General features: G+C 37.4%; 1 protein-coding gene across 3 annotated transcripts in view; it reads left to right on the top strand.

Moving 5' to 3' along the window:
* Window positions 1–21,673, top strand: part of LRP6 (LDL receptor related protein 6) — a 173,075-nt gene extending 151,402 nt beyond the window's left edge. For 2 of the 3 annotated variants that reach the window (XM_033408194.2, XM_004281142.4), the window contains 8 exons: window positions 2,500–2,709; window positions 4,893–5,018; window positions 9,521–9,757; window positions 10,660–10,770; window positions 14,703–14,933; window positions 16,576–16,712; window positions 17,370–17,467; window positions 20,973–21,673. In XM_033408194.2, coding sequence (XP_033264085.1) covers window positions 2,500–2,709; window positions 4,893–5,018; window positions 9,521–9,757; window positions 10,660–10,770; window positions 14,703–14,933; window positions 16,576–16,712; window positions 17,370–17,467; window positions 20,973–21,270 — 1,448 coding nt within the window. In that variant the 3' untranslated portion in view covers window positions 21,271–21,673. The remainder of the gene's footprint in view (window positions 1–2,499; window positions 2,710–4,892; window positions 5,019–9,520; window positions 9,758–10,659; window positions 10,771–14,702; window positions 14,934–16,575; window positions 16,713–17,369; window positions 17,468–20,972) is intronic. The other variant, XM_033408195.2, reaches the window with a different exon arrangement.
* Window positions 21,674–22,618: the final 945 nt, after the last annotated feature.

Below are 22,618 nucleotides of genomic sequence, written 5' to 3'. Positions count from 1 at the left end.
TGAATTTGATTTGCTAATGTTTTGTTTAAGATGTTTACATCTGTGTTCATTAGAAAGATTACCCCATAATTTTCCTTTCTTATAATGTACTTGTTGGCGTCTTGCCATCAAGGTTACATTGGCCTCATAAAAAGAAATGTTTCCTTTTTTTACGTTTTCTGAATAAGATTAGTATAATGTTGGTCGGTTTTTTCCCCCCCTTCCTTATATGTTCACAGATAATCATATACTTTTTTCATGGGATATCTTTCTACTTAGTATTTTTAGCCTCCTACAGAGCTTTTATACTGCACTGTGTTTAGTATATGCTTAGATTGTTGAATAAATATGTCTTTTCATTGCTGATTCCAGAGTTTTATAACTGCCATCAGAGTCAGTCAGTAGATCTGGGCTCCTCCAGCAACACTGTTGACCTCTTATTTTCCCCAGTTGTCCAGTTGAGGCCATCCTTCCACTACCACCAACTAATCTTTTTTTTAATCACTCTTAGTGTTACAGTTTAAATTTAATTTTAATTTTCATCAAAGTAATACATGTAGATATAGAAATCAAATGGTTCTAACTGGCCTACAAAAACCAAGTCTACTGCTCTACTTCCTCCTCTCAGTTCCTACTCTCAGAGGCATCTCCGATAGTTTAAAATAACTTGTTTAAAACTGCTGCTTCATGATTTTTAATTTTTAGATACCACAATTTGACTTCTTTTAATGGAAGATAATGATTTTGCTGTCTTAAACCATATATCCCTAACATACCTATATGAACTCTCCTCCCATCCTCCCAGCTTAGTTATATCATAATTTTTAAGTTCATAATTGTTTGTTATTTATGGCTATGAAAATATTACTGTGAGCTACATTTCCTTCTGTAGCTTTAGTTCTCTCTGAAATGAATCTTATCTAATGTAAATATTGTTTCAGTATATGCAGATGCATCAAGCACTCCATCTTCTTTTCTTTCTAACTGAAGACGTACCTCCTGAATTTCTTTGTCATCTTGCTCCAGCCTGGATTTGCTTGCTTTCTAGGGCAACTTTCTTTCACCGTTATCCTGGGAATGTACTTGCCAGTCTCCTTGGTTCTGAACCTGCTGTTTCCCAGATTCCGTTTCTTTCGTTAATTCCTTTTACGTGATAGATCACATCCTCTATTAGCTTATTGAAAGGAGATTCATAGGAGGCTAACATTCTTGATCTGTTGTCTGTCTGTTCTCCAACTTGTAAATTTTATATCGCTTTTCTACTCTTCTGTCCCATTTATCCTTATGGGTTTATGCCTTCATTTTTTACCATCGTTTTAGTAGATGTTTAGGAGGGAGCTTAAGTAGACTTGTGTTTAACCCACCATGAATCTGAATGTTCACTTAGGCGGTGCCTTCTCATCCGTAATACCTCCCCACTTTTCTCCATTTATTAAAGCTTAGCTTTATGTTTGCCTCTTTCCTGGAACTTTCCCTGATATTTCCAAAGTATTAAGCTAATGTCTTTCTTTGATCAAACACTTAAGGACCAGGGAAAAGTTCTATAGATATTTGAAGGATGATTAGGAGGAAGAGAGAAGGAATTGATGTATTTTATTCTTTTTGAATGAAGGAGAAGCTATGGGGGTGGGCAGGGGGCACAGATTTCAGCACACTATGTGAAAGACCTTTCTCCTAGTTCAGCAGTAGAATAGGCTGCCTCTTCAGAGTCTGGATGGCTCTGTGTCTGGGGTGTTGTAGAAATCTTATTTTGAGGTGAAGCTTGAACCAGGTAACCTTTGAGTCCTTTTTCCTGTGTTCTGAGTGGCCCGGTGGGTGAGGGTGGTGGTCTTCACAGACGCCTTGGGTGTGCTCGGCAGGTGGGGGAAGCCGAGAACACAGAGCTCTCGGCCCACCACCACTGCTTCATCCAGAGAAGTACTGTTTTTGTGTGTTATACATGTTAGAGAGTTTCATAAGACTTAATTTGAAAGGTAGACTGTGCTTTGCTTTTTTTTTTTTTTTTTTTTTTTTTTTTTTTTTTGCGTTACGCGGGCCTCTCACCGCTGTGGCCTCTCCCGTGGCGGAGCAGAGGCTCCGGACGCGCAGGCTCAGCGGCAGTGGCTCACGGGCCCAGCCGCTCTGCGGCACGCGGGATCCTCCCAGAACGGGTCACAAACCCGTGTCCCCTGCACCGGCAGGCGGACTCTCAACCACTGCGCCACCAGGGAAGCCCTGGACTGTGCTTTAAAAAATTTTTGAAAGCAACTCAAGTGCTTTTCTACATTTCTCTGAACTTAGTATCTACTGTGTACTGGACGCTTATGTGCTCTTGATTGCACTTGGATGTCTAGTCTGTTACCTGTTTTCTGGGATGTATATATCTTTTCTTCTCAGAATGATTTTTAAGTTTTCTGGTAGAAAGCTTATCATATTTTCCTTTTCAGTACTTTAAAAATCTAACTGGTTTTCAGTAAATAGCTGTTGAATGTATGACTTGACCCACATGCATCATTTCTGTTGAATGTTCTCCTTTCCAAGGTGCCAACCGGATAGTATTAGAAGACTCCAACATTCTGCAGCCTGTGGGACTAACTGTGTTTGAAAACTGGCTGTATTGGATTGATAAGCAGCAGCAGATGATTGAAAAAATTGACATGACAGGTCGAGAGGGTAGAACCAAAGTCCAGGCTCGAATTGCCCAGCTTAGTGACATTCATGCAGTAAAGGAGCTGAATCTTCAGGAATATAGTAAGTGTTGGTGGTGTACTGCTAATCGCAAGATTCATGTTGTAAGAAATGATATAAAACTAAGATGTTGTTTTGTGTCTTCTTATTTCTTTAAGATTTTCATACACTTTTAGTTTTGCCTTTTTTTTTTTTTTTTTTTTAAAAAACTCTTCATGTTTTCAAAGCCTATATTCACCTGGGAGCTTTTTCATATGAAATACTTTTTCCTCATGAAACAGGAGTGGGGGAAAGGAATGGTATTGCTCATTTTCAAAAATTTCCCCAGGTATAGCAAGGACTCTGCTTGTCATGTTTTTTCTCTCTCCTTCAGCCCTTTTAAGAATATTGGTATACAGCATATATTTCTTTTGTTCCATGTACATCCCCATGGTTTCAACAAAAGCAAAAGTTACATTTATATAATGATGACTATAGTTATCATGGAAATAAACCTATTCTTAAGCAAAAGCAAAACAAACTAAAAATTAGTGTGTAAACTTAGAGAAGACTGTGTTTAATAAGAGCTTGTTTTTTCCCCACTTGGATAAGTTTTTCAATTCTAGCTTAGAAAAGTGGCCATAAATTATTTTTTTATCTTACTGAAAACTTTTGAAAATGACTAGTCATCTTGGCCTAGTTAACCTGTGTTTATGTAATACTGTTAACTCTTGTTAATATGTGTCTGTCATCAAATGTGCCTTCGTAGCAATCACTACTATAGGTCTTATACAGTATATCAGGAATGCACATGTTAAATGGAGGACTGAGAGAAGTATTGAAACTCCTTAACTTGTTGGCACAATGCTTCAGAAATGAATTGGAGTATGAAAGGAGGGAAGAGGAGTGAGAGCACCGTAGCTTGTTCAAGTCTTCATTGTGTTGTCACTGTTCATGAACTTAGAAGTTAAGTTAGGAGGTATCTGAGATTTAGAAAGTTAGAATGGTTGTCATTCTATGTTATAACATATAATTCATGCTGAATATTTAACAGAAATAAGGTAGAGATGATGTAATGGCTAAGTTATTTATTCAGTTGATATGAACATTTTATTGCAGAAGAATCTCAACGAAGGTTTTCAGAATTTCAGGGGGAATATCTTTAAAATTCAACACTTAAATATGGTTTTATATTTAGAAAGACTTTTTTTTTCAAATTTCTAATAACATTAAAGAAAATTGGATTGCTGTTTATGAAAAGTGTCATTAATTAAAGGGTTGAGAAAGTGCTCTATAGGTTGTACATCCTAATACAAGGACTGGGGTGTCTGCTTTGTGTGATACTACACATATGTGTAGTATCACACATCTGCTCATTTGTACAGAGTTGACTCCCTCAATCTCATCAACACACACTGAAGCAGGACTGATGTGTTACTGAGAAAAGAGTCATAATAAATGGGTGGCTACTGGGATGACAGCTGTCAAGTTGCTTTTGACACGAGCTAAGTAGAAAAGTCAAAACAATGATTTCATTAAATACAACTTATGAGACAGACTTTGAAATGTGCCTGATAGTGTATTTATTTAATTTAACCCAAATATGAGGAAATTAAACATTTGTAACATTGCAAGTTCTTTTGCAGTTGACCAAGCAAATAATTTTGATTGTCTCTGGGTGGTTAGATTCATGTGAACTTGTTTTTTCTTCTAACAACTCTAATTTTCAGCAGGTTCCTCATTGGAGTATACTTTTTGAGTGAAATCATCTTATCTCTCAGAAAGGTAGAATTTCAGAGTTAAAAATCTTTAGAAGAGTTTTTATATTTTAAAGAGAATAATATCCAAGTTTCAGCGTTCTTCCTAGCATTTTTTTTAGTTCGAATAATCACTTTTTCTTATTCACAAAAACTAACATGAGCTGTACCGTTACCTTACTTTAAATACTGTAAAATATTTTATGTATAAGTATGTAAAGACAGTGGTTAGATATAAGTATTTTGTGTTTTAAATTGTTGTCCTCCTTTTCTTGTAGATTGTTTAGGGATGGGGTGAGAAATTATACTGTGTGGAAATAAAATTCAAAGGGATTTTACATTTGGTTTTGTTGGTAACTCAAAAATAATTGATTTTGTCTGGGCTCTTCCTTCTTCCTCCCTCCCTTCCTTTTCTTTTTCCGTTCTTTCTTTTTCTTTCCTTTCCTTTTTCTCTTCTCTCCTCTCCTCTTCTGTGCTCTTCTTCTCTTCTCTTCTCTCTTCTCTTTGCAGGACAGCACCCTTGTACTCAGGATAATGGTGGCTGTTCACATATTTGTCTTGTAAAGGGAGATGGTACTACAAGGTGCTCCTGCCCCATGCACTTGGTTCTGCTTCAAGATGAGCTACTATGTGGAGGTAAATATGTTATTATTTTTTTCTGAAAGTCTAAATGCCAGTCATGTTCCAAAACTTAGTCTAGCATTCTTTGATTTGACAGTGAAATTGCTTTCTCCTAACTTGATTGCTCACTTACATTTCATTTTCTGCACTATACTAGGCTTTTGGATTCTTCTAAGAGTGAATTCATCATGACAAGTGATAGGTGTAACCTAACCCTGGGACTAAGGCAAAAGGGGAAACTCATAACTGTGAATGAATCTACTTCCTAATAAACAAGTAGCTTTTCCCACCCCAAAGGGTAACAAGGTGAATTAATTCTACCTCCTATAGTCTTCATCCACTGAATCCTAGATTCTATCAGTTTATATGTCATTGCTGGGAGTGTATCCAGTGAAAAGAATACTCTTTTGTTCAGTTCTATCAGCAGTTCCCTGTTGTTCCTCTTACTTACGGAGCCAAAAAAAAAAAAAATTTTTTTTTTTTGAAGATATCACTGAGTAGTAATAATGTTGTAGTGAAATTGGTTCAGTCACTCATGGGACCATAACAGATTGGTATATTCCTTTGTTAAAGCAAAGTATGGTAGCTTCAAATGCCATTATAATATTTTTTCCCTTAATTCAGAAATTCTCCTCTCGGGGATAATGCTAAGTTAATTCAGCTGAAGGAAAAAGTCTATTCTCTGCAGTGACAGAAATTTAAAAATAATTTCTAATGATAGGAAAGTTAGTAAAATAACTGAGTTTATATAGCCATTAAACATTATGAGCATAAGCTGACGTAAAAATGTAGCCAAAATTTGGTGCAAGTGGAAAAAAAATATTAAAATTGCGTTTTCTACTGTGATGAGAATTACGTAAAAAACGTATTTCTGTGAACAAAGATTGAAAGGGCTTACACTCAAAATATAAAAATTATTGATAAGATGGTACACTCAAAATATAAAAATTATTGATAAGATGGTATTATAAGACTATTTTATTCTTCTAACTTTCCTTTAAGTTTTTTTAAAAAAATAAATAACATGTATTGAGTAGCAGCTATGAGGCACTCTGTTTGGACTGCAGAAGATTTGCAGATCTTTGACACAGAGCATACAGTTTAGTCAGGGAGATCAGATATGTGCATAGTAAAAGTTAAGCTCTGGTACTTGAAGTATCTCTCCCCAAAATAGCAGGCATTATACAACAATGTGAATTTATTTAATGCCACTGAACTGTATGTTTTAAAATGGCTAAAGTGGTAAACTTGTTACATATATTTTACCACAATTAAAAAAAAAAAAAAAAAAACTGTTTCCATGTCAGGGTGCCAGATTATTGCTCTAATAAGGCAAATCCTAGAAAAATATGCCTTTATGTAATGATAACGTAGGTAAAACTGAATCAAAGTTACCACCTTTCATTTAGAAAATGTCCTGTAAAAGACCAGTGTTTTTTTCCTTCACATTTAGTGATTGTTTTTAATGTATATATTAAATGCATATTTTTATTAAATGCATTGTTTTTAACAAATGTGTACAGTGGTGTTACCAACACCCAAATCTAGACATACGGTGTTTTCATTAAGAAAAGTTCCCTGTGTCCTAGCAGCCAGTTCTCTTCCAGAAGTAACGATTTTTTTTATTCTCATCCTCATAGTTTAGCTTTGCCTGTTCTTGAACTTTATATAAGGAATCATGACGTATGTACTGTATGTCTGCATTCTCTTGCTTAATATAATATTTTTGAGATTCATCCTTATAGTGGAGTGCATCAGTCATTTTTATCTTTTTGTTGCTAGTATGTTTGTTGCTAGTATGTTGCTAGTATGTTGCTAGTATGTTTCATTGTATAAATAAGCCACAGTTTTATTATTCTTGTGTTGAGGGACATTTTAATTGTTTTCAGTTTTTGTTATTAAGAGTGAAACTGCAGTGAATGTTTTTATACAAGATTTTTCTTGTGACTTAACATTGATTTTACAATGGAGGTAAATGAAATACAGAATCTTAATTCCTCTGCTTGACCTTCAAGATGTGTTTTCATTTCAGCCTATTTTACCAACCCATCTCATTTGTATTTCTGCCCAATCTGCTCACTTTATTTTTGTGTGGCTGTTTGGAGTTCGACATCACTGTGGCATGTTCTGTTTTGTTTTGCTTCTGTGGGTTTTCTTGTGGTATCTCAGGGATGTATTTTTCTTCTTGCCTGCACATCCTCAATCTCTCGTTTTCAAGGTGCGGCTGATGGGTCTTCCTCATGATCTTTGAAACCTTCACTAGCTGTTACTGTTGTCCCTTTTTCTGAATTGTAGCACTTGTTAGCAGCATGCAGCTCAGAGTTACATAATCATTTGTTTTATATTCATTAGTGTGTTCCTAGCCCCAACCAAATTAAAAGCTCTTTAAGGACATGGACCATATTTTATCTGTTTTTTTTCTCCATATGACCTGTTACAGTGCTCTATACATAATAGGATCAGATTTCCTCTAGAAAGTCCCTCAAATTCTCCATGTAAAATGTTCACTTGTAATCTCTATTCTCTATCTAATATTCTCTATTTTAAGGATAAAAGGTTTTCTGATCCATAGTCATATAATAAAGTTCTGTTCTCTAGAGAATTCACTAACAGACAAGTTTTTAAAAGGAGTCAGTGGGCCTGTGATACAGTAGTAAAGGTAATGGGCTGAAAGTAAGGAGACTGCCCTTCTAGTCCTCTTTTTTTTTAATCACTCTTGTTCATAGGAAGCTCTTTGACCTTGGTGATCACTTAGCCTCTCTGAACCTCAGTTTCTTCATTTGCAAAACAAAGAAATTCGGATTGAATGACAGTTCTCAAACTGGTGTCAGCATATTTTTACATTTTAAAGAACTGCTGAGGAGAGCTTTTGTTTGCATAGGTTATATTTATCTATTTACCGTAGTAGGATTTGAAACCAAGAACTTTAAAAAATAACAATAATAAACCTTTACATGTTCTCAAATTAAAACTGTTAAGAAAATTAACTGTATTTTCTAAAGCAAAATAATTTTAGTGACAAATATGGCATTATTTTTACTTTTTTGTAAATCTTTAATGTTGGGCTAGATTCTGATGTCTACTTCTGCATTCAGTCTGTTGTAGTACGTAGTTTTGTTGAAGTACATGAAGAAATTTGGCCTCATACAGATATGAGGAAAATGGAGGACTATAATATAGCCTTTTCAAATAATTATGTATATTTATGTTGAATTCTACACCAAATCTTGACAAGGGGTCATTTTCTATAGGTTGAGTTGTGATGTGGAATTTGAAACCATATCAGCTCACTTTTCCTAGTCTCATGTTGAAATCTGTTAGTTTATCTTGTGCTCAGAATGGATACTTTACCCATGCACTGTTTTGTAACCTTACACCTTGTTCATTTGGAAATATTAGAATTGCACTCAGAAATTCCCAGATCTTCAGATTTTGATGTGTTTCATTATACAGTATCGAAAAAAATAACATTACCACCAATCTCATCATAAAAATATTTAAGTACTAGGAGTCAAGTTTAGTTTTGGATATAGGTCTTCCAAAATTATAATTTCTGATTGAAAGTTCCAGTGTTATAATTTGCCACAGAAGTACAGTGTTATAATGATTTGCTCTTGTTTTCCTTGAAATGATTGACTCACTGGTTCATTTTTTTAAAAACTTCCTGCCAAATACCCAAGTGCAAACATTGATAGTTTATCTGTCAGTTGTTCTTTCACATCAGAAGGGTGTCCCATTTTAGGTTGCGTTTATAGCTCAGAATGCTTTCCCTTAAGAAACCATCATGCTGAGGTATGCAACACGAGCTTTATACATGCTTCCTATTTTGTCAGACAGTATTGAGGAGACATGTACTCAAAGAATTGATTTTAATTAATATTTTTACTGATTCATCAAGAACATTCTTAAATGAAACTGGCTTCCCCATTGCCCCCCACCCCGTGTGTATGTGACCATGTAGAATGCAGTGACTACTGGTACAGTTTGGTGCCATTGCCTCGAATCTGCTACGGTGCCAAGAGTTTTACCCAGCATTCCTTTTGTGGCACCAATGCAAGTGACATGTTAATATTATTATAAAATAGTTTCTGTCAATTCCCTGAAAGAGGTCGCAGGTTAGGAACCCCCAGGGGTTTGTGGACCATTATTTGAGAACCTCAGGGCTAGAAAAGTTATGAATTCTAAGGTAACTTTTAAATATTTGGAGGTCGATGATTATAGTGCTGATTCTCAGGTTATGTGTGAGATTATAACGGGTTGCAAATACAGTAATCCTACTTGAATTATAGTATATGAGAAAACTTCTGCCTTATAGTTTTGCAAGTTAGTGAATCGAAATGAAGTACTGTAAAGATTATATTTCTCTGATTCAGTGAGACACTTTACAAATTTTATCCATTATAAAGTGTTTTGTACATGCTAATTATTAAATGGGCTTCACTCAGGTGTAAATGTTTGTACCTCTGTGTGACTGTGATCATGTTTTTGTCACTCCCCTCCCCCTTGTTCATTTGAAGAACCCCCGACATGTTCTCCTCAGCAGTTTACTTGTTTCACGGGAGAAATTGACTGTATCCCTGTGGCTTGGCGGTGCGATGGGTTTACTGAATGTGAAGATCACAGTGATGAGCTCAATTGTCCTGTGTGCTCAGAGTCCCAGTTCCAGTGTGCCAGTGGGCAGTGTATTGATGGTGCCCTGAGATGCAATGGAGATGCCAACTGCCAGGATAAGTCAGATGAGAAGAACTGTGAAGGTATCCGAAATTCCTAGGCCTGGTTATGGAGTCCTTTTTCAATTAAGTTGTTTGAAATTCAGAGTATTGCTTTGGCTCATTCAGTGGTAGATTTGGGGTTTTTCAAGTGTATTTGACTTTATTATTTCTAAACATAGTAGCATGTTCTAAATTGTTTTAATTCACTTAACGTGCGTAAGGTTTATACACGTTAATAAGCTTTGCAAGTTGAGAAATGAGGCCAAAACATTAGACCTTCAGCATGTAAAACTAGTCCTTATTTCCAATGAGCTCTCAGTTAGTGGATTTATTTATTACAGCGTAAAATAATTTCATATTTTCTTCTTTTATCTGCTAACCTTTAACACAGTAAAAAACAACCACAACAAAAACAAGAAAAACAAATTCTCTGGAAATTTTTAGTGTACAGAAATGCATGTAGAATTCTTTAATTCTTGACAGAATTATTAGTGAAAGATGAAATTTAGCATAAAGGACAAAATAGGAAATTTTGTGCTGGATTCCTTTGTCTTCTCTTTTCTTTCAACCAGTTGAAATCCCTAGAGAATAATTTGTAATTTTTCTCTAAAAGTCTAATTTGTTTTTCATTTGCGCCCAGAAAGCACTTTTTTTTTTTTTTTTTTTTTGCGGTACGCGGGCCTCTCACTGTTGCGGCCTCTCCCCTTGCGGAGCACAGGCTCCGGACGCGCAGCCCCAGCGGCCGTGGCTCACGGGCCCAGCCGCTCCGCGGCATGTGGGATCTTCCCGGACCAGGGCACAAACCCGTGTCCCCTGCATCGGCAGGTGGGCTCTCAACCACTGCGCCACCAGGGAAGCCCCAGAAAGCACTTTTTGACTTTTGCCAGAGTTTACCTTTACATGGTAGCAAAAATAAGAAAACTATTCGCATTTTTTTTCCTCAGTGCTTTGTTTAATTGATCAATTCCGCTGCGCCAACGGTCAGTGCATTGGAAAACACAAGAAATGTGATCATAATTTAGATTGCAGCGACAAATCAGATGAACTGGATTGTTGTAAGTATGACTAAAACCTTGTTTATTACTCTTAAGGGAGAAGTTTTATAGTACTTTGCCTTTTCTTTATGTGTGAGGTTCACTTACAACCAGTATTTCCTTATTAAGAAACAAGTTATTAAGTTAGTTGTTTGTACCAGGGATTTCTTACATTTTGTATTTAATAATTTCTTAAAGACAGTAGTTTTCTTATGTACAAAAATCTTCACAGAAACATTTAGTAAAGCATCAGAAAAGAATATTGTTTTGCCAAAACTAAAGTTAGGAAATTCTCAGTTTAGATATGTAGAAATCAATCAGTGGTCTGAACTTAAGAGTTTCTGAACATTGGTCCATGTTTAAAATCTCCCATTTTTTTTCTGGGTAATTTTCTACCAGTGACTTTAAGAGCTTCCTTAAAATGCAGCCTGAGGATACGTGAGCCACCTTATACCCCTAGGTCTAGAGACCTTAGGCTAAATAACCTGTGTTTCTTCAGGGTTCATAACTATTGACTAATGTCCTAACATAAAGTATATCCCAAATTGACAAACAGTTCTGAATGGAATTCAACACAAGCCAGGTCTACCTACCCTGTTTGTGGAGTTTAGACAGAACTCATTTTAAAGCTCTTTAATCTTAACAAAGACTTTAAGCTGGTATTTTTACAAAATTCAAATGGGAGACTCACTAAAATTTTTGGAAACTATCCATTTATTCAGCAAACATGTGCTGAATACCTACTGTGTGCTGGGGATGCATGGTACCTGTACCAGGGTTCTCAAAGTCCTCTGTGGTTGGAGGTGGTAGTAAGAAGAGGGATTTTAAAGCCAGGCAGAGATGGGTTTGAATTCTAACTTCACCGCTTACCAGCAGTTATTTGCTCTTGTTAGGCCTCAGTTTTTCCATCTTTATTTTATTTATTTTTTGCGGTACACGGGCCTCTCACTGTTGTGGCCTCTCCCGTTGCGGAGCACAGGCTCCGGACGCGCAGGCTCAGCGGCCATGGCTCATGGGCCCAGCCGCTTCGCGGCACGTGGGATCCTCCCAGACCAGGGCATGAACCCGTGTCCCCTGCATCGGCAGACGGACTCTCAACCACTGCGCCACCAGGGAAGCCCTCCATCTTTAAAATGAAGATAATATTTAGCATGGCTGTTGTGAGAAAATTAAATGATTTAATGTATATAAAACATACAGCTTGGATCATAGTAGGTACTTGATAAAGGAGTGTGATAAATGATATTAAATGTGCTGTAATAGAGATCTATACAAGGATTAGCACAAAGAAGAGAGTAGTCAGATCTTTAGGAATGAAGATGGGTTTCAGGGAAAACGTCTTAGAAAAATGGTGCATAAGGTTGGTGGGTGTTGGTCAGTGAATAGCGTTACTTATGCGGATAAGTGGAGAGATTGCATTCCAGGCAGAGGGACTGTCCTGTCCTGCTCAAAACCAGAGTGAAACAAGCACCTTTGAGAAGTTACATGTAAATTGGACTGCCAAAATACAGTCTCCTGTCTTGAGGGGTGTCAGCTGGAGGTAGCATATGTAAAGTTGAGATCACGAAGGATTTTGCTTTTCCTCTAAAGAGTCTAGACAGTATTCCAGAATAACGGAACGCCATTGAAAAACTTAAGTGAAGGACTGGCATGGCTACATAATTGTGAAAGCTGCAAAGCAGATGCATTGGAGGTGATAAGATTATGGCAGGGAAATTTTTTAGATTGGTTTTAGATTTGAAAATTTTTTGACCACATCAAGAGGAATACAAAGATGTGAGTACACACAAATGAAAGTGTCATACAACAGTATTTACCTATATTGTGTGGAATGCATTCTGAAGTTTTCTGTTTCAAAATGCTGCTTTCAACCCACTAAGTTTTTACCATCTAATGACTTGCAGCCTATAATTTTAAAATGCTTTGGAGGCTATTGTAGTTCCAGCAGAAGACGGTGGAGGTCTAAATCAAGGGGAGCAGTGGTGGTGGAAAAGAGGGAGGGGATAGATTTCAAAGTTATTCCAGAAATAGAATAAAAAGGGTTTGGTAACCACTTAGAGTTGATAAGTCTAGGTTGACTCACAGGTTACCTCATTGAGTGACTGGAGTCATAAACCAGAATATATGTCAGAGACTAAGAACCCAAGTATCATTTTGTATCTTGACTGTGGATGTCATGTTTAGCTGATGTAGATTTTTAATTAGTTTATTTTTGTTTTAAAGTTAATTTAAATTCCTTTAATTTGCTACAGGTGCCATCATTTATTTATGATCTACCTTACCCTGGAGTCTAGGAAACATTGACAAATGATGGTGACTATGAGTTCAGTTTGGATTATGTTGCATTAAAGTTGCCCATTGGGTATCCTATTGTAGCTATTCAGAGAGTTAACTATATGTAGTTATATATAGCTCAAGAGAGAGAGATGTAGCTCTGTAGCTCAAGAGAGAGAGATGGGCTTTTTAGTTTATTAACGTTAATTACAGCTGAGGCAGTAGACGAAATCTCCTAGGGAGAGTAAGCAGCGGAGGAAAATAGCAGGTGGTAGACAGAACTCTGGGGCAGCACCTGCACTTGAGGCAGACAGAAGAGAATGAAGCCAGCAAGAGGAAACAGAACAAATAATCAGTTGGTAAAACTGAGAGAGCGGTATCTTGGAAGGTTCAGGCATTTTTGAGAAGAAAACAGGAGTCAGCAATATCGAATGTGTAGAAATGTCAGTGAGAAGAAGAGTTTATTGACTATGGCAAATAGGAGAACTTTGACCTTCTCAGACGAGTTTCATTGTGGTAGTGAGGACAGAAGTCTAATTTCAGTGAGTTAAGATGTGACCCAGAGACTAAGAATTGGAGATGGTGAGTGTAAACTGTTCTTTCTTGAAGGTTGGCGTTAGAAAGGAATGCCAGTGCACTGAAAAAGAATGAGAAAGATGGGCTGTTGCTCACAAGGACTAAGGAGTCTGCCTCAGGGTCCATAGGTGATAATATGGGACTGGCAGCCCCTACATATTATGTAACGTAGTGATGTTGTTTTCTCTCATTTCTTGGATTTAATCATAGGGTGAGTTAGCTATGTGGATGGGTGCTTTTGAGGCAAGATGAAGCAGAAGGAAGGTGTTTAAAGGATCTGCAATTGTGGAATATAGTCTGACTTCAGAATGGAAGGATTTTCCTTCTGAATAGAAGAGTAATGCTCTGAATCTGATGAGCCCTTTTGCTATTTCCCTCTACCTCTAATATTGATGCCCTCTGCTTCTCAGATCAGATAGATGAGGGATTCCATGAATATAGATGCCATGGGCATCTCATGCTCTGGCTTTCCTTTCTGAGTCCTCGGGCACTCACGTATCAGAGACCTTATATTCCTTGCCCTCAGGCAACTAGACTCCCCCTTAAGGCAGCAGTATGTTGGGCCTGAGAGCTAATGCTCATCTGTAGCTTCTGCTTTCTCTTCACGAGGCCTAAATGTCACTTTTCAGACCTAAAATCAAGCTCAGAGCTGATACTGGCTTCTTTACCATTCCAGGTAAAACATTTGATGACTTTTCCAGGTCCATCCCTTCTGACCCTAAAATTTTCTCTGAAATTCCAAAGTAACCTTATTGATTTTTATGATATACAGAATGAACTAGGATAGATTTTATCTGTATATGTGGTTTTAAGCTTCTTAATGGTGTTTAAATCTATAATTAACATTTTTGTTATTGATTTACAATTATACTTCCCAATGTATTCTATGTCTGTTTTCACTTAAGGATAATTCGTTTTGATTCCTAACAATGACATTTATGTATATATCCATGGGGCATGATGTATATGTATTCATAAAAGAGAAAAGTGTTTATGAGTTGTCTTCATTAGCCTCACATTCTGCTTGCAAGCCTCTTTTTAATTACTATTTTGGACCTACAGTTGTTTTTCCATTATATAATTGTACTGCATTCCCATTTTAGATCCAACTGAGGAGCCAGCACCACAGGCCACCAATACAGTTGGTTCAGTTATTGGAGTAATTGTTACCATTTTTGTGTCTGGAACCATATACTTCATTTGCCAGAGGATGTTGTGTCCACGTATGAAGGGCGATGGGGAAACCATGACTAATGACTATGTAGTTCATGGACCAGCTTCTGTGCCCCTTGGTTATGTGCCACACCCAAGCTCTTTGTCAGGTTCCCTTCCAGGTGAGCTGAGACTGATCCATTGAGAATCAAGTCTTGGGTCCTGGCAAGATTGCCACGTTTCCATTATGGAAACAGAATACTGCCTACAGTCTGTGTCAACATAGACCGCTTTGGGTTTAAACAATTATAAGAACAAATGTTCTCTTTTACTTTTAGCACCTTCTCTTTACACAGAAGTCCTTAGGTATGGTTTGGTAGAAATTGCCAAAGGATATAAAGCAAATATATGTACATACAAGCATTTATATGTAATACATTTACTGCATATACTGCGTTTCCGGATGTGCTCTACTGAAAATGAATCAGCTGGTCATTTGGTGAAAAGAGTCATGAACCACAATTCTTTAGGTTCACTACCAAGAGACCTCAGTACTACTGAGCCCAGGAATTAAAGGAGGCCAAAAAATGGATGAAGATGCCTTTTCAGCAAACAGAGATTTAGAAATACCTGAGTGATAGCAGGGAGGTATATATCATCTTACGTTTTCTCCTAACTTAGGTGATGACAGTGGGAGTAGGTTTTGTTCAAACATAGCCAAGTTACCAGATGTTCTATACTTGAGAGAGACCATATTGCTCTAGGGACGTACAGCTTTCTTTTCTTTTTTTTTAAATAAATTTATTTATTTATTTTTGGCTTCGTTGGGTCTTTGTTGCTGCGAGTGGGCTTTCTCTAGTTGTGGCGAGCGGGGGCCACTCTTCGTTCCTGTGCGCAGGCTTCTCATTGCGGTGGCCTCTCCCGCTGTGGAGCACGGGCTTTAGGCGCGCGGGCTTCAGTAGTTGTGGCTTGCGGACTCCAGAGCACAGGCTCAGTAGCTGTGACGCACAGGCCTATCTGCTCCGCGGCATGTGGGATCCTCCCGGACCAGGGCTCGAACCCGTGTCCTCTGCATTGGCAGGCAGATTCTCAACCACTGCACCACCAGGGAAGCCCCAGCTTTCTTTTCAATGCATTTTGGTACCCTCAGTGAAAGGAAGCCTTTCTTGTGATGAATATGGAGAAAGATAATACCAGGCCAAGAGCCCTGTGAAAATAAGAACTTATTCTGGATGTTAACTCTAAGGAAACATGTGATTTTAAAAACTGTTAATGATTCCTTGTTACCATACCCAACTTTGTTAGTGGAATTTGGGAAGTCACTTTGAAAAAATGGAATTTTTTCTTTAGCATTGTAGTTGTGATTCCAACAACATTTGCATCCAGTAGATAAAGCAATAATCTTCCATACAGTGAATTTATGCCCTTAAAAATGGGTTTAGTTTTCTTTTGAGCAGATCTGTTACTTAGTCTGCCCTGCTTTGCAGCCTCCACTCTCCACAATTCTTTCTTTCTCAGATCCTCTAAGAGGTTGAAAACCTCTCAGTTTGAAGAGCTCTGCTTCCATTCTGGGGAAGAGGAAGGGCTGGGAGCTATTCTTGGCCTTGTTCTAGGCCAGCTCTCAGTGGAAGTGTCCACTTCTAGGGAACATTTGTTTCTCTTTTCCATTAAGTGTTTTCAATTGTTATTGGGAAAAGAGGGCGTAAATTGTTTTAAAGCCAAACTATTTGACTATTGGTATCTTTAATTTTAGTACTGAATAAAATTATTTCATGCATTTTTATAGATCTTGTTCAACTTCAGTATTATCCTCTTTCATTTTAGGAATGTCTCGAGGTAAATCAATGATAAGCTCCCTCAGTATCATGGGGGGAAGCAGCGGACCCCCTTATGACCGAGCTCATGTCACAGGAGCATCGTCAAGTAGTTCTTCAAGCACCAAAGGCACTTACTTCCCTGCAGTAAGCAGTCTGTTTTCCTTTGTTCACTTTGAATACTAAGATAAACAGGATCTTAGACTTTTAACTTATTTAAATGTGGGTACTCAGTGATGGTAATATAAAAAGTTTTTTAGTATAGAATTTAGGTGTATAAGGCTCAAAGGATTTACCACCACGTGAGCACTTAGAAATCTTTCTTTAAGTTTACTGTGTAGCAACCAGCATATTTGAAAACACTGACATTAATTTCATATACTGGGTAAAAGTAGAACTATTGAATAGTACCTCCTGAGAGGCTAAGGACCTTCATTCCATGACCTCCCAAGAGACGAAGCACACCTGGTATTTCTCCTAAGTCAGTAATTTTTCTCTAAACATTTATAATTTTAAAAACTCAGAACCCAGTTGTGCTGCACTTAAACCAGTGACTTGTAGATTACAGATTTCCTTCTCATCACCTTGTGCTATTCAGCCATAATGAAATTGTGTCTTGGGGGGTGGAGAGCCACAGTCCTGAAGTACTATTTTAGGTCAGTTCTTTGAAACAGGGTTGTGCTACTAGTGTAATGGAAAGTAATATGAACAGAGATGAAGAAAAATAAGTTGAAAAAAGGCTAATAGTCTCTTGTCTGGAATAGACTATTCTTATTTCAATAATTTGATTATTTTTCCTTTTAGATTTTGAACCCTCCGCCATCCCCGGCCACAGAGCGATCACATTACACTATGGAATTTGGTTATTCTTCAAACAGTCCTTCCACTCATAGGTCCTACAGGTAATACACATCCTCCTCCAGCATAAATCAAAGTATTTATTAGAAGCAAGTATTCTAGTTGTGAGTTTGCTGTAGCCCTGAATGAATAGATGATGGTCACCAAGAGAGAACAGGCATCTTATCTTGGCAATGCTGATATTGCCCCTACCACAAATCCTTTTCTTTTGGGGCATTATACGGTTTTAAAATTGAAGTATAGTTGATGTACAATACTATATAAGTTACAGGTGTACAGTATAGTGACTCACAATTTTTAGGGGTTATACTCCATTTATAGTTATTATAAAATATTGGCTGTTCCCTGTATTGTACAATATATCCTTGTAGCTTATTTTATACCTAAAATATTATACCTCTTATTCCCCTGCCCCTAAATTGCCCCTCCCCACTTCTGTCTCCCCAGTAGTAACCACTAGTTTGTTCTCTGTATCTGTGAGTCTGCTTCTTTTTTGTTATATTCACTAGTTTGTTGTATCCTTTAGATCCCACATATAATTGATATCCTACAGCGTTTGTCTTTCTCTGTCTGACTTATTTCACTTAACTCAATACCCTCCAAGTCCATCCATGTTACTGCAAATGGCAAAATGTCTTTTTTATGGCTGAATAGTATTCCATTTTGTGTGTGTGTGTGTGTGTGTACCACATCTTTATCCATTCATGTGTTGATGGACACTTAGGTTGCTTCCATATCTTGGCAATTGTAATAATGCTGCTGGGAACATTGGGGTGCACATATCTTTTCAAATTAGTGTTTCCATTTTTTCAGATACATACCCAGGAGTGGAATTGCTGGGTCATATGATAGTTCTATTTTAGTTTTTTGAGAAACCTCCATACTGTTTTCCGCAGTGGCTGCATCAATTTGCATTCCCACTAACAGTATACAAGGGTTCCCTTTTCTCTACGTCCTGCCAACATTTGTTATTAGTGTTCTTTCTGATGATAGCCCTTCTGACAGGTGTGAAGTGATACCTCATTGTGGTTTTGATTTGCATTTTGCTGATGATAGCAGTGTCAAGCATCTTTTCATGTGCCTGTTGGCCATCTGCATTTCCTCTTTGGAAAAATGTCTGTTCGGGTCTTCAGGGCACTATACATTTTTTAAAGAGAGTCAAAAATGCTGTCTTTTAAAGTATTAAGGTAGAGCCCCCAGGCTTTGGCAGTATTCTAAGGAAGTTACCCCACAAAGTGACTTGATTGCAAAAAGGTTACTGCTGAGGTTAGGTTTGATTGATAGTCTTCAGTGGAATATTGGGATAAAACTAAGGTTGGGAGCGTTACGAGAACTCTAAAACAGCAGGAGTATTAAGGGAACAGAATTTGAGAAGAGTTGAGAGAAGCTTAAGTTCACCTCTTGCTTACATATGTTATTACAATCTGGAATGAAAAGTTTCTCATATAGTTGCATGGAATAAATCATGACTCACTAAAATAACTGAAATGTATTTGTAAGCCAGAAATGGGAGGATTATGCCTTTGTGCTGATTCGTGAGGCCGTAGAGCATAGGGATGAGCAAGTTAAGTCCTCGTGTGTCATCTTTCGTCTTATTCGAGAGGCCAGCAGAAAGTCAAAAACTTATACTCTCTCTTCACTTAGTGCCCAGTGTTTATTGGCATCCCTCAAGTGCCTATTATCTTCGAGATCAGGTGTTTTCTAGCATTCCAGTCAGATTGCCCTGATATATAACTTCATAGATGTGTAGAAAGCAAGTGGAAATTGTTTATAGTATCTCATTCACAATTCTCATTCAGTTTATGGATAAGATAGGCTTGGCTCTGAACTGATTGTTTTTATGTTTTATTGTAAATGTTGCTTTCCCTACCACAGGTTTGTTGTAAAAAGCCAAATAGAAAGGCAGAAACCTGAAAATTGAAAAAACAAAAGGAAAGACCTAAAATTTTACTTTAAAAAAATTAATTTCCTTAAGTTGAATAAAACACTGTTTGGTTCAAGTAAACGTAATTGCATCAAAAACAATTCTTATTTAACCATTTCCCACATCTCAAGCCCAATTTATTTCTTCAGAGTGAAACTTTTTATCATTTGTTGAAATTTTTGTCTAACTTAAAGTTTGTGGAACTTAAAAGAATTTTGTTAATTCTGTTTCCTTTCGTTCTCTCCTCTTTTTTTTTTTTTCTCCCATGAAAATGGAATTTGGGCCTTTTAAATGTAGAGCCAAGAAATTTCTCCAAGGCTCGCCACCTGATTGGACAGAAAGATAAGACCTAAAAAATACTATGACATCATGTCAGTACTGGTAGTAAAAATGCTTGAGAACCTGCTTGGCAGGTCATGTAACTTGTGGTCTTTTGCAGCCATTTCTTTTCATACCACTGAGGGCTTGCCTCACATGGCTTTTATCCTGAGGTGTTATCTGGCACTCTGTATCGCTAGGTATTTTATAAATCGTTCCTTCAGTTTTACACTTGCTCTTGCCCTACTCTTGCAGTCATTTTGTCTGATGGGAAAGCATATAAATAAATCTTGATTGAGATAAATATGAAATAAGATCAGCTTTACTATACTTAGACTATGAATGGTATAAGAAGTCATAGATAGAAGTAGAAATGATAGAAAAGCCAGCAATTTGTCAGCTCTTATTTTCACTAGTATATTTCTCTCTTTCCAGTGCCTTTTTCTTTAGTTAGCCACGCTACAAACTTAACAGCTATAGATTACTTGAAAAGGTAGCTTAAAAGGCGTAAAAAATAAATTAGGACTCTGAAATACGTATTAGAAAATTCACTGGTCCTGTATGGATACCTAGAATTTATCATTTTGATGTTCAGTTAGAGCCACTCTTATGACAATATGCTTGTCTACATACAGGGAATCAACACTCCTTCCCCCAAACCACAGCAATTTTCCTTTGCTGATAGTAATAATAGTGGGATAGATAAGCTCCTTAGGCTGTCTACCAAAATTCAGCCTCGCTTGTACAGTATTTGAGTTGTAAAGAGAGAGTGAAGTCTTCAGATATCATTAAATTATTCATCAGGTAAATCATAGATCGTTTAAGGAGTATTGAGAGAATGCTAACATGTTTGAGTAATGTAAGATAATAAAGACCCATTCTTCTCACAGATCATGGAGAGGCAGAAGTTGGTGAGGTCCACTCTATAGACTAAATCCAAAATGTATAACTGATTTTCCAAAGATGACCATTAAATACAACTTTGAATAGTTCTTTTTTATTCTATGATACAGGGTAACTTAAAGATACAAGCGCACACCCAGAGGCTAGAATGGGTTCACCTCTGCATTCCCATTCTATCCACTTTTAATTGCCTCTAATCACATTTTATCTACAAATATGAAACACATGCTATCTTCCTCCTCCAATCTGCCATGGAAAACTGCCTCTTGGTTGGTTCAGCCTTAAATTGTAGTAGCTTATCGTCTTGCAGGTGAGGTTTGCGTTTAATACCTCTGTATTCTGATAGAGAAAACCACCTCTCCAGAAGCCTGACTCAGCCTCTCCTGATTTTCTCCCTATGCCAGCTACAGGCCGCACAGTTACCGGCACTTTGCACCACCCACCACACCCTGCAGCACAGATGTTTGTGACAGTGACTACGCTCCCAGCCGGAGAATAATGACCTCAGTGGCCACAGCCAAGGGCTACACTAGTGACTTGAACTATGACTCAGAGCCTGTGCCTCCGCCTCCCACGCCCCGAAGCCAGTACTTGTCCGCAGAAGAGAACTATGAAAGCTGCCCACCTTCTCCATACACAGAGAGGAGCTACTCTCATCACCTCTACCCACCGCCGCCCTCTCCCTGTACAGACTCCTCCTGAGGAGGGGCCCTCCTCCTCTGACTGCCTCCCACACGAAAGTGTAAACACGAAATCGGTTGAGATCTGGAGGGGGGGAGGGAGCTCTTCGAGAAGGGTGAGGCAGACCATGTACAGATAAAAATTATAAATGGGTTAGGGCATACTGGAGATATTTGTACAGAAGGAAAAGATATTTATATATTTTCTTAAAACAGCACATTTGCTGCTTGTGCCATAAAAATTTGTATAAAAAATAAATTTGTACTAAAAGTTTTATTTTTGCAAACTAAATACACAAAGCATGCCTTAAACCCAGTGAAGTGACTGAGTACAAAGGAAACAGGAATAATAAAGGCATCACTGACCAGGAATGTCTGGGCTTTATTGATACCAAAAAAAAAAAAACAGAAGAAAAAAAATTAAAGTCCATCTCAGAGCAGCAAACTATAGATACTTGGAAGTAGCCAAATGGCCTTCATGTTAACTAACATTTGAAGGCCAGCAGATTTAAGAAATGAAAGGAAAAAAAAGAATTAATACTAACTTTGGATAAAGGGCTTTGTTTTCTCTAGGAATCCAACAGTTTTATCGAGGAAAATAGATATTTATAAAAATCCATTTGGGGTGCTGCTGTTGTGGGAGAGATCAGCTGTCTGGTAAGATGCTATGGGGCCGTTTGTTGTGCAAGTCTTCTATCCCTACCTTAAAACTCACCCCTCTGTCATATATTAATTTTTTTCCCTGGGTGTTTTCACCTTGCTTCCTCCCCTAGCAGTATTGTAGGGTATTTTGCCAAAATACCATAATTTATTCACAGTTTTTTATCTGAGGATTGATAAAATGGAATTTTCTAATTAAGGTTTCATTTTAATATTTCTACTAGCTCCATACCCCAGTCAGCTTAGCTCTTCATTTGGACTGCTGTGTTCGCATAATGATCAAAGGTTAGACATGTTATTGCTCCTCTTTACTTCCAAGATTGTTTTAATGCTCATTAAAATGTCTTTGTACAACACATATAGAAAACGTTTAAGAGTTACAAATTTAACCATTAAGTTTTTGTTGTAAATTAATCATATATCCTTGCAGTACTTTCAGCATATAATATCACAATATGAAATCATTTTTATATGTATCTTTCCTAGTAAACCATTTAAATATGTTCCGGTTAGAGACAATCTATTTAAAAAGAGAATTTTTTTGTTATCGTTGGGTTTTCCCTTTATTAACTGTTGGTGACATTTTCATGTTCTTTAGGCCAATTTTTCTCAGAATGATCTCTACATACATACCTCTTCTAACGTGTGACATGAGTTTAATATCTTTCTGTTACCTAATGTGAATGTTAGATTGTTTTCAAATTATCCAT

This window comes from Orcinus orca, chromosome 11, assembly GCF_937001465.1.
Source record: "Orcinus orca chromosome 11, mOrcOrc1.1, whole genome shotgun sequence".
In the NCBI taxonomy this organism is placed as follows: domain Eukaryota; kingdom Metazoa; phylum Chordata; class Mammalia; order Artiodactyla; family Delphinidae; genus Orcinus; species Orcinus orca.
This window is presented reverse-complemented; position numbering and strand designations above follow the sequence as displayed.